The sequence below is a fragment of the Crocuta crocuta genome, unplaced genomic scaffold (assembly GCF_008692635.1).
Source record: "Crocuta crocuta isolate KB4526 unplaced genomic scaffold, BGI_CrCroc_1.0 scaffold439, whole genome shotgun sequence".
Lineage (NCBI taxonomy): Eukaryota > Metazoa > Chordata > Mammalia > Carnivora > Hyaenidae > Crocuta > Crocuta crocuta.
The window spans coordinates 932,779-947,073 of NW_027532838.1; the positions used below are offsets into that span (position 1 = coordinate 932,779).

General features: G+C 36.6%; 1 protein-coding gene across 4 annotated transcripts in view; it reads right to left on the reverse strand.

The window, feature by feature from the left end:
- Window positions 1-14,295, reverse strand: part of CDH9 (cadherin 9) — a 94,494-nt gene that overhangs the window by 2,792 nt on the left and 77,407 nt on the right. For 2 of the 4 annotated variants that reach the window (XM_077745331.1, XM_077745333.1), the window contains 4 exons: window positions 11,373-11,509; window positions 10,802-10,923; window positions 6,405-6,522; window positions 6,050-6,301 (listed from right to left, as the gene is read on the reverse strand). In XM_077745331.1, the coding sequence (XP_077601457.1) occupies window positions 6,050-6,301; window positions 6,405-6,522; window positions 10,802-10,923; window positions 11,373-11,509 (629 nt within the window). Of the gene's footprint in view, window positions 1-2,840; window positions 2,870-6,049; window positions 6,302-6,404; window positions 6,523-10,801; window positions 10,924-11,336; window positions 11,510-14,295 lie in introns of all 4 variants that reach the window. The other 2 variants (XM_077745332.1, XM_077745330.1) reach the window with 2 other exon arrangements.

Consider the following 14,295-nt stretch of genomic DNA (forward strand, 5'->3'; position numbering starts at 1 on the left):
TACCCAAAGAATACACATATACTAAATAATTATTTACAATAGCCAAATTATGGAAACAGCCCAAGTGTCTATCCACAGATGAATGGATAAAGAAGAGGTATATATATACATATACGTATGTATATATACATATACACAAACACAATGGATATTACTCAGACATAAAAACAAATGAACTCTCACCATTTGCAACAATGTGGATAGAGATAAAGAGTATTATCCTAATTGAAATAAGTCAACCAGAGAAGGACATATACCCTATGATTTCACTCATATGTAGAATGAGTACACAGGGGTGGAAACAGAGGCAAACCATAGCTATTAACTATAGAGAAGAAATTGAGCGTTACTGGAGGGGAACTGCATGGGGCGGGGGTTGGGTTAAATGGGTAATGGGGATTAAGGAGTGCACTTCTTGTGATGAGCACAGTGTTTTATGGAAGTGTTGATATTGTACACCTGAAATTAATATTACATTGTACATTAATTAAATGGAATTTAAACAAAAGCTTTAAAAAAAGATGAAATCACAGCAAAAATATTTTAGGATCTTTGATAATGAAACCTTCTGAATCAGAACCAATTATAATTAAAATAATAGAAAATCACTCCATCTTTATGCAATCAGTGGGGCAGATGGAAAACAAGAAATGTATGCCTTCTATATTGTAGAGGGCAGAAAGGTGACCTACTTTTCAAAATAAAGAAGCAGCCTTCTGGGACTTCTACTGAGATAAAAATGTTGAACAATTTAGTGTCATAAGGATATAATGTCTAAGTTAATTGAGGGGGCGCTGTTGTTTCCTCACATATGCATGTGTGTCTTATCTTAATACAGACATTTATTTTTTTTTATTTTTTTAAATATTTTTATTTATTTCTAGGAGAGAGAGAGAGAGCGTGAGCAGGGGAGGGTCAGAGAGAGAGGGAGACACAGACTCTGAAATAGGCTCCAGGCTCCGAGCTGGCAGTCAGCACAGAGCCCGACGCGGGGCTTGAACCCACGAACCGCGAGATCATGACCTAAGCGAAAGTCGGATGCTTAACCGACTAAGCCACCCAGGCGCCCCCAGACATTTAAAAGTCAAATTTAAAATATGCATATTTCCATGTTGTCCTAAATTAGGGAAGTAGAGCTATGTGACCAAATAAAACAATGTAGTATCAGTAGCACTAAGCTAAAAGGTAAGCCCAAATTGATTCTTCATGGGGACACAAAAGTATTTTACAAAAGAGCCAAACTTTCTAGCAGCAGTTCTGAGAGGTGGACTGGTGTTGGTGGTATGTATGGTCTAAGGCACCCTGAAAAAAAATGTCTCTAAATAGTTGGATCATTTTAGGTGAGACAAATGTTTTCCCCTCGCTTTTATCAATTCCCCCACTGAAGTCGTGCAGGATATCTGGCCAGAGGGATTTTATCCAGATAGCTTGAAAAGATTTGCAGTGAAAAGGAGCCAGCACATATGAGCATTGGAACATGAATTTGGCTGGCTCTCATGTCCTGAGCATAAGCATTTTGGATGAATATTTGATGGAAACAATTTTGGGGGGAATGTTTTACAGTGGAACAACTGTTTAATTGAATTAAATCGTTGTCCTGTTAGGGCATGCTCAAATCGAACATTTGCTATAGCAGGCATGACTTTATTTAGGAAACACTGCAGGACTAGGTATGACCACAATGCCATAGTGATATTTTTAAAAAATGAACTTACACCTTTAATATGCACCTATGTTCAATAAATTGTATCAAAAAAAATGTTCACCTTATATCGACAACTTAAATGCATTTGCCAACTCGGTGTCTAATATACATAACTTAGTATTTGTTAGCTATATTATTTGTAAAGGTACTCTTTGACTTTGAGACTAATAGTTTAGAAGGAGAATTCTGAAATAGACTAATCTATTGAACGCTAGTTAAAACATTTTCTAAATGTGTGAATTTGTATAAGTTATTTAGTCTTCCTTGAAAAGAACCAAAGTATTCATTTATAGAACGGATAGGAAACTTAAATCAGTTGTAAAATTAAATGTGCTGAGAAGAGTGACCAAGATTGGCTAGTACTAAACAGTATAAGACAAAATAGAGCCTGGCAGCAAAGCGGCTCCTGCACTGGGGCCTGCGTGGGAACCTGCAGCCCACTGAACCTGCTCTGGCCACAAGAGGCAGGCTCCAGCCACGGTTCGTGTGCTCACTCAGAGTGCCTGCGCCCAGGTGGGATGGAAGAAGCTTGTCAGATGGTGACATCCTGAATAGGAAGGTGCATAGGATATAAAGAACTGTCTTCCAGCAGAGGGGGGCAAGATAGGAGAGAAGTAGGGAGCTCTGTACATTTTGCTCACCCCCATCTCTCAAACACAAATAGTCTGAAGCCTTAGGACACTGAACTACTGGGAGGAGTCTGGGAAGAAGAGACAGAGTCCACTAAGAAGACAACCTTTACTTTGATACTCCACTTACAGCAATGGTTAGATTAGCTAGACACAAAATCACTAAAGACACAATGGACTTGAATGACACATTGGACCAGATGAATTTGACAGATATATTTAGCACTCTACATCCTGAGACCATGAAATTCACTTTCTTCTCAAGTGCACATAGCATATTCTCCAAGATAGATCACATACTGAGTCATAAAGCAGCCCTCAATAAATATAAAAGAATTGAGATAATACCATGCACACTTTCAGATCACAATACTATGAAACCTGAAATGAATCACAGGAAAAATTCTGGAAAACCTCCAAAAACCTGGAGTTTAAAGAACAGCCTACTAAAGAACGAATGGGTCAATCAGACAATTAGAGAAGAAATTTAAAAAATATATGGAAACAAATGAAAATGAAAGTAAAACAATCCAAACTCTATGGGATGTGGCAAAAGCAGTCCTAAGAGGAAAGTGCCTTGCATTCTAGGCTTATTTCAAGAAATTAGAAAAACACAAATACAAATATAATGGAACACATAAAGGAGCTAGAAGGAGAGCAACAAGAGCACTCCAAACCCAGTAGGAGAAGAGAANAAAGAAATGGACAAATCCCTAAACACACATGCACTACCAAAATTCACAAGGGAAGAAATAGAAAATCTGAATAGATCCATAACTAGTGAAGAAATAGTTATCCAAAAACTCCCAACAAATAAAAGTCCTGGGCCTGATGGGTTTCCTGGGGAATTCTACCAGACATTTAAATCAGAGTTAGTACCCATTCTTCTCAATGTATTCCAAAAAATAGAAATGGAAGGAACACTCCAGACTCATTCTAAGAAGCCAGCATCACTTTGATTCCCAGCCCAAACAGAGACCCAGCAAAAATAGAACAACAGGCCAATATCCTTGACGAATACAGATGCAAAAACCCTCAACAAGATACTTGCAAATCGAATGCAACAGCACATAAAAAGAATTATCCACCATGATCAAGTGGGATTCATTCCTGGGTTATGGGGCTTATTCAATATTTGCAAATCAATCAATGTGATACATCACATTAACAAAAGAAAAGATAAAAACTATATGATCCTGTTGATAGATGCAGAAAAAGCATTTGACAAAATACAGCATCCCTTCTTAATAAAGACCCTCGAGATAGTGGGGATAGAAGGAACTTACTTAAACATCATAAAAGCCATTTATGAGAAGTCATCAGCTAACATCATCCTCGATGGGGAAAAACTGAAAGCTTTCCCCTTGAGATCAGGAACATGACAGAAATGTCCACTCTCACCACTGTTGTTTAAAATAGTGCTGGAAATCCTAGCATCAGCCATCAAACAACAAAAGGAAATAAAAGGTATCAGAATTGGCAAAGAAGAAGTGAAACTTTCACTTTTTGCAGACGACATGATACTCTACATAGAAAACCTGACAGACTCCACCAGAAGTCTACTAGAACTGATCCATGAATTTAGCATAGTCGCAGGGTACAAAATCAACATAGAGAAATCAGTTTCATTTTTATACATCAGTAATGAAGCAACAGAAAGAGAATTCAAGAAACTGATCCCATTCACAATTGCATAAAAAAAACCATAAAATACCTAGGAATAAGCCTATCCAAAGATATAAGAGATCTATATGATGAAAACTATAGAAAACTTATGAAGGAAATTGAAGAAGACACAATGAAATGGTGAAACATTCCATGCTCATGTATCAGAAGAAAAATATTGTTAACATGTCATTACTATCCAAAGCAATCTACACATTCAATGAAATCCCAATCAAAATTGCACCACCATTCTTTTCAAAGCTAGAACAAACCATCCTAAAATTTGTATAGAACCACAAAAGATCCCGAATAGCCAAAGTAATATTGAAGAAGAAAACCAAAACAGGAGGCATCACCATCTCAGACTTTAGCCTTTACTACAAAGCTGTCATCATCAAGACAGTATGGTATTGGCACAAACACAGACACGTAGACCAATGGAATAGAATAGAGAGCTCAGAATTTGACCCACAAATGTATGGCCAACTAATCTTTGACAAAGTGGGAAAGAGTATCCAATGTAAAAAAGACAGCCTCTTTAACAGATGGTGTTGGGAGAACTGGATAGCAACATGCAGAAGAATGAAACTAGATCATTTTCTCACACCATACACAAAAATAAACTCAAAATGGATACAGGACCTGAATGTGAGACAGGAAACCATCAAAACCCTAGAGGAGAAAGCGGGAAACAACCTCCTTGATCTCAACAGCAGCAATTTCTTATTTGGCACATCGCCAAAGGCAAGGGAATCAAGAGCAAAAGTGAACTATTGGGACTTCATCAAGATAAAAAAACTTCTGCACGGCAAGGGTGACAATCAATAAAGCTAGTAGGCAACTGACAGAATGGTAAAAGATATTTTCAAATGACATATCAGATAAAGGGCTAGTATCCAAAATCTATAAGGAACTCACCAAACTCCACACCCAAAAAACAAATAATCCAGTGAAGAAATGGGCAGAAGACATGAACAGACACTTCCCCAAAGAGGACATCCAAATGGCCAACAGACGCATGAAACGATGCTCAGCGTCCCTCATCATAAGGGAAATGCATATCAAAACCACACTGAGATACCACCTGACACCGGTCAGAGTGGCTAAAATGAACAAATCAGGAGATCGTAGATGCTGGTGAGGATGTGGAGAAACGGGCACCCTCCTACACTGTTGGTGGGAATGTAAACTGGTGCAGCCCCTCTGGAAAACAGTGGAGGTTCCTCACAAAGTTAACAATAGAACTCCCCTATGACCCAGCAATAGCACTGCTAGGAATTTACCCAAGGAATACAGGAGTGCTGATGTATAGGGGCACATGTACCCCAATGTTCACAGCAGCCCTCTCAACAATAGCGAAACATGGAAAGAGCCTAAGTGTACATCAACGGATGAATGGATCAAGATGTGTTTTATCTATATGATGGTATACTACATGGCAATGAGAAAGAATGAAATCTGGCCATGTGTAGCAACATGGATGGAAACTGAGGGTGTTATGCTGAACGAAATAAGTCAGGCAGAGAAAGACAGATACCATATGTTTGCACGTATAGGTGGATTAGGAGAAACTTAATGGAGGACAATGGGGGAGGAGAAGGGGAAAAATAGTTGGGGAGAGGGAGAGAGGTAAACCATGAGAGACTCTTGAATGCTGAGAACAAACTGAGGGCTGATAGGGGTGGGCGAGAGGGGAAGAGGGATGATGGGCATGGAGGATGGCACTTGTTGGGAAGAGCAATGGATGTTATATGGAAACCCACTTGACAATACACTATGAAAGAGAAAAAAAAAAGAAAGACAAAATAGATATTCAAATGTGTGTGCATCCATGTATATAGCATTAGCTGTTATCTCTTTCTCACCTCTAGAAAGTTAGACCTAACCTCAGAGACAACTCAGTTTGTTTTTCTCATCGAAAGAACGATTTTAATAAAGAGTCAAAATTTTCAATATTTAGTCTAGGGAAGTGTGCTTTTCAATAGCCCCATTATTGAACAGCATGGGGGAGATTTATCTGGGATAGTGAGCATTCAGAGGCAGAGCTTACCAAGGAGTATGATGACGCAGAGAAGGATGGCGATCAGAGCCCCCGTGCTGAGGCCCGCTGATAGGACCAAGGCCTCTGCATTGCAAGACTGCATGTTCCCTTGATTGTCACAGGCACACACGCGGATAGTGAGTGTACCGGTGCTGCTTTGAATTGGATAATCATTGTCAAATATTAAAATCGGCAGTAGATAGGTGCTCATCTTGTTGCGGCTATACCCATCTTTTCGAGTCATGATTCCTGCTGTATTATCTAAAAGAAAAAAGAAAAAAGAAAAAAGTGGGGAAATTTCATATCAGTCTTTAATTTTTAGATCGCAAGGCCTCATAATTTTACTTTTAAAAATGTTGTATACCTTTATTATCTACAATGGTGAAGTTCGGATTGAGAGGAAATTCTGGCACTGGTTCAAAGAAAAATTTGTGGCCTCGGGGAGGATCATCTTTGTCCATGACACTGACAGTCTGAATCAGCTGAAACCAAGTCAATAAATTAAATACAGCACAATAGAAAGCAACTCGTGTTGTTTTTATAGGACATTTTAAATCAGTGTTTGGGTTTTAAATGTATCATTGACATTAAGGAAGCAAACATAGTCCATTTTCAGAAATTATGGCATAGCTTTTTATGGTTCTGTATAAATTAACAATTAGTTAAGGATTAGAAAATGTCCATCAAGTATTACTGTGCAAGGTGTCTCTATGAATTATTGTCTGATTCCCAGCCACTGCAACATCCAACTTAAAGAATAATTTAATCACTCCATCATCTCCTCTTTTAATATTTTTAGAAAGTCCCAGCATGTTTTAATAATAATCTGTTATCAATCTGTTGCCTCCACTAAATGATGATTGTGTCAAAGGCAGAGAACATAACAGATGCATTTTTTAAAAAAAACAAAAGTGCTTAGCACAGCCACTCCTACAGATCAAGGACACTATGAATATAGTTTTGGAACAATGAGCAGTATGCCACATAATACCAGAAAGCAAAAGATTTTAAAGCTATGGGGCACCATAGCTACAATCACGTTGCATAGTTTATTCAAATTATTTACTTTTCTTTTAGTGGTATTTGCAAAGTTTAGAAAGATATACAAATAAATGCTTTAAAGATTTCATAAAATTCAGTGTTGACATTGAGAAATTATGATAGCTCTTAGACGTGCTCACTATAAGTCACAGGTGTGTCCTGGTGTGAAGATGAAGTGGCATATAACAGGTCAGAAAGAAAAATTCCATTGAACATTTTATAGTGGAAAAAGCACTAAGCTACACATCGGGGTGCTTTTTTTCCCTAGTCCTGGGTCTGCCATCTGTGTGGCTTTAAATCATAACCATTTAATTTCTCTTACTTTCAAATTTCGTTTCCACAAAAACAAACAGTTGCTCTACTTCCAGGCCTAACAGTCCAACTTCTGTGACAAACAATTGTTGGAATTCCATAGTAGTTTGACATATCCATGGTGTTGGTTATTGTGAACCTTCTGTACTCATACTAACCTGACTACTCACAAGTCAATGCTTTTTCCTCCTGTTTTAATATTAACTAGGGTTTCATTCAGTTTATTGACACAGTGGCATGTAAAATTCACTTTTTTATACAGTTCTCTGAAAGTGCGCAATTAAGAGAAATCTAATGCACAGTTTCCCCTTAGAAGATTGGATCATGACATAGAAAAAATACTTTTAAGACTTCAGTATTTTTTTTTAACCTCCTTTTCCATATTGGCAATGGTATATCCAGTATTTAGTAATATTTTAAATCCTAAACAATGTAGGTCTTCTGTGATATGGCTGAGTATTTGAAATGATTAGATGAGCCATTGTTTAACCATATTTTAAAGAGAATATACATCAATTTAGCAATAGCTTAAAATATATTTTAACCTTGTTACTTTTAACAAGCAAATTGTTTTGTGAGTATAGAAACAATTACAGAAATTTTAATAGTAATAGTATAAGTTAGAGACGCCTGGGTGGCTCAGTCGGTTTAGCGTGTGACTTCGGCTCAGGTCATAATCTCATGGTTTGTGGGTCTGAGCCCTGTGTCGGGGCTCTGTGCTGACAGCTAGCTCAGAGCCTGGAGGCTGCTTCAGATTCTTTGTCTCCCTCTCTCTCTGACCCTCCCCTGCTCACGCTGCCCCCCACCTCAGAAAAAAATAAAATATTTAAAAAAATTTAAATAAATTAAAATACTTGTTAGTTAATATCAATTATACTTTATCAAATATTAATTTGTAATACATATCAATTACATGAATAAATAAAAGAAAATCATATTAATAGACAAATGAGTAAAGGATATCTATACATTATTGTCAATTGATTCTTTGTCTACAAAATATATGTCCAAATCCTAATTTCTAGTACCTGTGAATGTGGTCTTTTGGAAACAGGCTCTTTGTAGATGCAGTCAAGTTAAGATATAGCCATAGTGGTTTAGTGTGGACCCTAATCCAATGAGACTCCATGAGAAGAGGGAAATATGGATACAGATAGAAAAAGAATGTGATGGGACAGTGTGCACAGAGATTGGAGTAATTCTTATAAACCAAGGAATGCCAATGATTTCTGATATTTACAGAGGCAAGGAAATGGCAAGAAAGAGTCTACTCCTAGAGTTGATAGAGAGGGAATGGACTGCTGACACATTGATTCCAGACTTTAGTCTCCAGTCTGTGTGAGAGAACATTTTTGTTGTTTCAAGCTTTCTAGTTTGTGGTAATGTCTCATGGTAGCCTTAGAAACTAATATAGCTGTGAAGATTATTTTAAAATGGCCACATAATTATGAAAAAATGTACAGCCCAAATAATTTTGGTAGAATCCATGTTAAAATTATTATGAGATGTTATTAATTGGTCGACATTTAAAAATCTAGTATTGCCCAATAAACAGGCAGTCATCTACTAGGTATATGATACATTTGGGCACCTACTTAGAGGCGCTGATGAACATTTACATATCTAATTTAATTATTCCTACTTTGAAGGTTGTATTAAAGGAAAAAAATACCAGGTAGTTAATAAATATAAATGTGCTATAATGCTCATTATAGTGCTATCTACGGAGTAAAATTTTGTTGGTAAACCAAATTTCCATTTTAAGTGGGTAATTGAATAAACAAATGAATATATAGTTATGCTGTAAAAATTCAGCCTCATATTAAAAATAATCATTTGCTAAACTTTGAATATGTCCATCACATGTTGCAAAGTGAAAAAAGAAAAACAATTTTTAATCCAAATAACTATGTAATGATTCTTTTTTGGCAAATAAGAAAAGAATAATATCCCAATTCTATTTTTGTGTATCCAAGTAGAGTATGATACATATCTCTGTCTTAGTCTACTTGCTTAGGCTGCCATCAAAATTACTGCAGCCAGGAAGCCTTCAACAGCAGAAATTTATTTTTCTCAGAGTTCTGGAGACTGGAAGTCTGAGATCAACGTGCCAGCATGGTGGGCTTCTGTGAAAGCTTTCTTTCTGGCTTGCAGACAGCTTCATTCTTGCTGCATCCTTACACTGCCTTCCCTCTAAGTGTGTGCATGAAAAGAGAGATAGGGGAAGAGTGATCTCTCAGTTGTCTCTTCTTTAAAGGACACTAATCTTTACAGATCATAGCCCCAACCTTATGATCTCATTTAATTTTAATTGCTTCCTTAGAAGCTCCATCTCCATACAGGGGGTTAGGACAATCTCTTTTAGAATAAAAGGAAGACTGTACTTCACTTTTATTTTCTGTATTAAAAAAAAAAAGAAACATGATGGAGGGGAGCCTGGGTGTCTCGGTCAGTTGGGCGACCGACTTTGGCTCAGGTCATGGTCTCACAGCTTGTGAGTTCAAGCCCCATATCAGGCTCTGTGCTGACAGCTCAGAGCCTGGAGCCTGCTTCAGATTCTGTGTCTTCCTCTCTCTCCACCACTCCCCCACTCACACTCTATCTCTCTCTCCTCAAAAATAAATAAACATTAAAAAGATAAATAAAATTTAAAAAATGATTGAATATGTGATTTTTAACATCTACCTATCTTTTCATTAAAAATAACTTAATAACTAGTTAATATTTCCATCAGTGAAATTTGTGCAGTCACTATCATTTGTGAAATACTATATTAGTGTCAAAAATGAACATATTCTGCATGTGCTTAAAGTTACTTTAGAAATATTACATATATTAGTGGACTTTGCAAGAGGACTTTGTAACTCTTGTACAAACCATTTATTTTTATCTCAAGATTAAAGTTGAAATATCACACAGTATAACTTATCAAACCAAAATGTCCTGCCTGAGAGATTAAAAGAGGAAAATATAATCAACAAGATAATTATTATAATTCTGTTTATACTAACACAGAACAATTTAATTTTCATACTTTGTGTGCTATTTAATAATGTATTTACATTCTATTCTTGAATATTACTCAGTTTCAGCATAATTATGAATCTGGGTAGAAACTTTTCATCATAGATAGATCGATCGATCGATCTATATGTATAGATATTAATTATATACCAGTATGTAAATTAAAGCATTTATTACAACTTTTTCTTTTATATCATAGGTTCCATAATAGAAACAGTTTCAAAAGTCATCTTTTAAGATCATTGTGAGTGTTTTGGGAAGGGGAGATAAACAGGTGATAAAGACTAATGACAATAGTTTGCATGAAAAAAATTGTGCAAGTGAATTAATATAATGCTATCTGCCTTTGTAAAGAGGAAAAAAAAATATAATGATAATATTTACCTGCCCAGGTTTTGCATTTTCACAAACAAATGTTTCATAGTACATGGCAAATTCCGGAGCATGGTCATTTATATCTAGAATTCTGATGAAGACAGGGATGTGGCTACTTTGTTTTGAGTTATCTGCAAGGAGAACATGTGTAAGACTTCATTCTCATTTACAGAGAAGTGGTGATACCGCTCACCCCATTTGTAACTTAGCAACAGATCATTTCTGTGGTATTCACTTTCTCAATTGGATTGCTGATGAATATCTCAGCTTTCCTACATGGCCCAGATGGAAAACATGATTAAAAAGAGGAGAATATGATTGAGAATGAAGTATTATTTGTAAGACGCAATTTTCTTTGACTGCTTATTTTTATGAGGTTAGATTGTATTTCTATCCTATAGTAACCTATAAAAGAAAATTAAATTTAAAGAGTGGATATTTGATAATCATTAAAATAATATAAATATCCAACACACGCTCATGCTGCTAATGATAAAATTATTTCACTCAAGAGATAGAGTCTACATAATGGCTGTTGTTTTACCACTTTGGTGTTCAGGTGGATGTATTTTCCACTCACTTATTTCTGTGGCTGTAATGGTGATGTTGTGCCAAGGAGAGGATTCCCGGTCCAGGGGCTTCAAAGTGAAAATAGAGCCATTTTCAGAGTGAATACTAAAAATCCGGTCCATATCAGTATGCCGATCAATGGAGTATCTGGCAAAAAAGAGATTCATTAATCTAGGAATTAAAAAAAAAAAAAATTATTCGTTCACCTACTGTTTCTTTTCTTTTTTAAAAATTTTTTAATGTTTTATTTATTTCTAGGAGAGAGAGAGAGAGAGACAGCGTGAGCAGGGGAGGGTCAGAGAGAGAGGGAGTCACAGACTGAAACAGGCTCCGGGCTCTGAGCTGGCAGTCAGCACAGAGCCCGACGCGGGGCTCGAACCCACGAACCGCGAGTCGGACGCTTAACGGACTAAGCCACCCAGGAGCCCCTTTCACCTACTGTTTCTTAAAAGTTATAGGCAATTCAAACAATGTTCTGATAAAGTCATGATAGTAAAATGCTGATAACTTTCTTGAATTTTTATTTAATATAATTGTCATTTAGCGGATTTTATATATTTGGTCTTTTCCATCATTACTACTCTATGATTGTATGATTTTAGAGTTATTATTTATACTCAGGAATCCTTGTTGCAGCCTTTGAGTGAGTTTTAATTGTCACTTGATTTACTTATCCTATCATAGACCTATTGAAGTGCTTGAGACATATTAAGTAGTCATATTAAATTTGATAGTCAGTTGCATTAGATAAATTGAAATTATGTTGAAAAGAAACATAAGAACTTGTCCACAGAGTCCTTATGGCTCTAAATGAATAGAGAGGCTGTTGTAAAATACTTTGCTATTGAATGGCTCTCTATTCAAGGAACATATCAGCTGAATCAGAGGTCATTCTCCAATCTATTCCTCTGACCTATTCCAGATAAAAATGAAATGACATATTACACAGAATTCCAAGACTTTTTTTTTCATCAGGGTTGTATATGGACACTCTATGATTGGCAAATAATGCCTCCTGATGTCCCCCAAAGAATGCCTACCTCTTAATCTCTGAAACCTATGGAAATGTTACTTTACACGGTAAAAGTAACTTTGCAAATGTGATTAAGATTAAAGTCACTGAGAAGGAAGATTATTCTTAATTATCTAGATAGGCCTAAACTAATCATGCAAACTTTAATGTGGAAGAAGAAGGCAGAGATGCGCTCTAGAGCAATGAGATAGGAGGGGAAAAATGAGATTTAAAGTACGAGAAGGACTAGACCTCTTGTTGCTGGATTTGAAGATGGCAGAAAGGGGCCACATGCCGAAGGATGCAGGCAACTTCTAGAAACTCAGAATGAACCTTCAACTGACAGCCAGCAAAAAAATAAGAATTTTAGTCTTACAACTGCAAGGAACTGAAATCTGCTAATAACCTGAAGAAGCAAGGAAATTTCTCTCCTACCATCTCTAGACAGAAATATGGCCCTGTCCATGGTAACATCTTTAGCCCAGTGAGATTCATCCCAGATCTCTGACCCATAAAACTGTAAGATAATAAATTTGAGTTACTTTAGGCACTAAGTTTATGGTAATTTGTTATGACAGCAATGAAAGGCTGTAATGTAATCACAAGAAAGATCTTGTAAAAGCCTAGCTTATAATAAAATACCTTACTTAGGTCAGGCCATGTTAGGGTGTATTAACGCTTTACATCTCTTTGAGATTTCTGCTGCTGAGTATCTAATTAAGCCATATAGGAACATAAGTGTTTCTCAAACGTTAATGTTCATATGAATTACATTGGGATCTTTTTATTTATTATTAATATTAAAAATTGGTTTTAATGTTTAATCATTTTTGAGGAACAGAGTGGCAGAGTGCAAGTGGGGGAGGGGCAGAGAAAGAGAGAGAAAGAATCCTAAGCATGTTCCAGGATCTAAGCTGTCAGCACAGAGCCCAGTGCCAGGCTTGAGCCCATGAACCAAGAGATCATGACCTGAGCTGAAAGTCTGATGCTTAACCAACTGAGCCACCCAGGTGCCCCTACATTGGGATCTTTTAAAAAACAGATTCTGATTCAGTAGGTCAGCTGGGATTTTGTGTTTCTAACAAACATCTTAGGTGAATCCCATGTTATAAGACAAGGCTATGGACAAGGCTTCAGATAGTAAAGCTATATACTATGGAATAACTGTTTAGAATAAAGATGGAAAAAAGAAGAATATGGCAGACAACAAACTAATCAGCTTCTGGTATAGTTCTCATTTTTCTAGATATCTTATTAAAGCCTCTTAGCAAATGAACTCCTTTTTGATCTGGTGAATTATGAAGTTACAACTCCCATTATGAATCTGTAATATTCACTATCAGGCATTGACTTTCATAAACATAAGTAATAGATATTGAGCAGTAATGTTCTTTTTGTTTCCTTCCAAGATGTTATTTAAATTCAAATTAGTTAGCATATCGTGTAATATTGGTTTCAGGAGTAGAATTTAGTGATTCACCAATTACATATAACACCCAGTGCTCATCCCAACAAGTGCCCTCCTTAATGTTCATCACCTATCTAGGCCTTCCCCCAGCCATCTCCCCTCCAGCAACCCCCAGTTTGTTCTCTATAGTTAAGTATTAAGAGTCTCTTGTGGTTTACCGCCCCCACTTTTTTTTATCTTATTGTTCTAAACACTGTGAAACTTTGTAATTTTTAAAAGCATTTGATGAAAACACATTTAGCTAATTTCTGTATTTTTTTGTTTATTAGCTTTGGTAGTTTTAGTAAAGAGCCCATGACTTAGTCTATCGCTATAAGACCTATATCAAACTTCATATGTTTGCACGTATAGGAGGATTAGGAGGAACTTGACGGAGGAACAAGGGGGAGAAGAAGGGCAGAAATGGTGGGGGAAAGGGAGAGAAGCAAACCATGAGAGACTCTTGAATGCTGA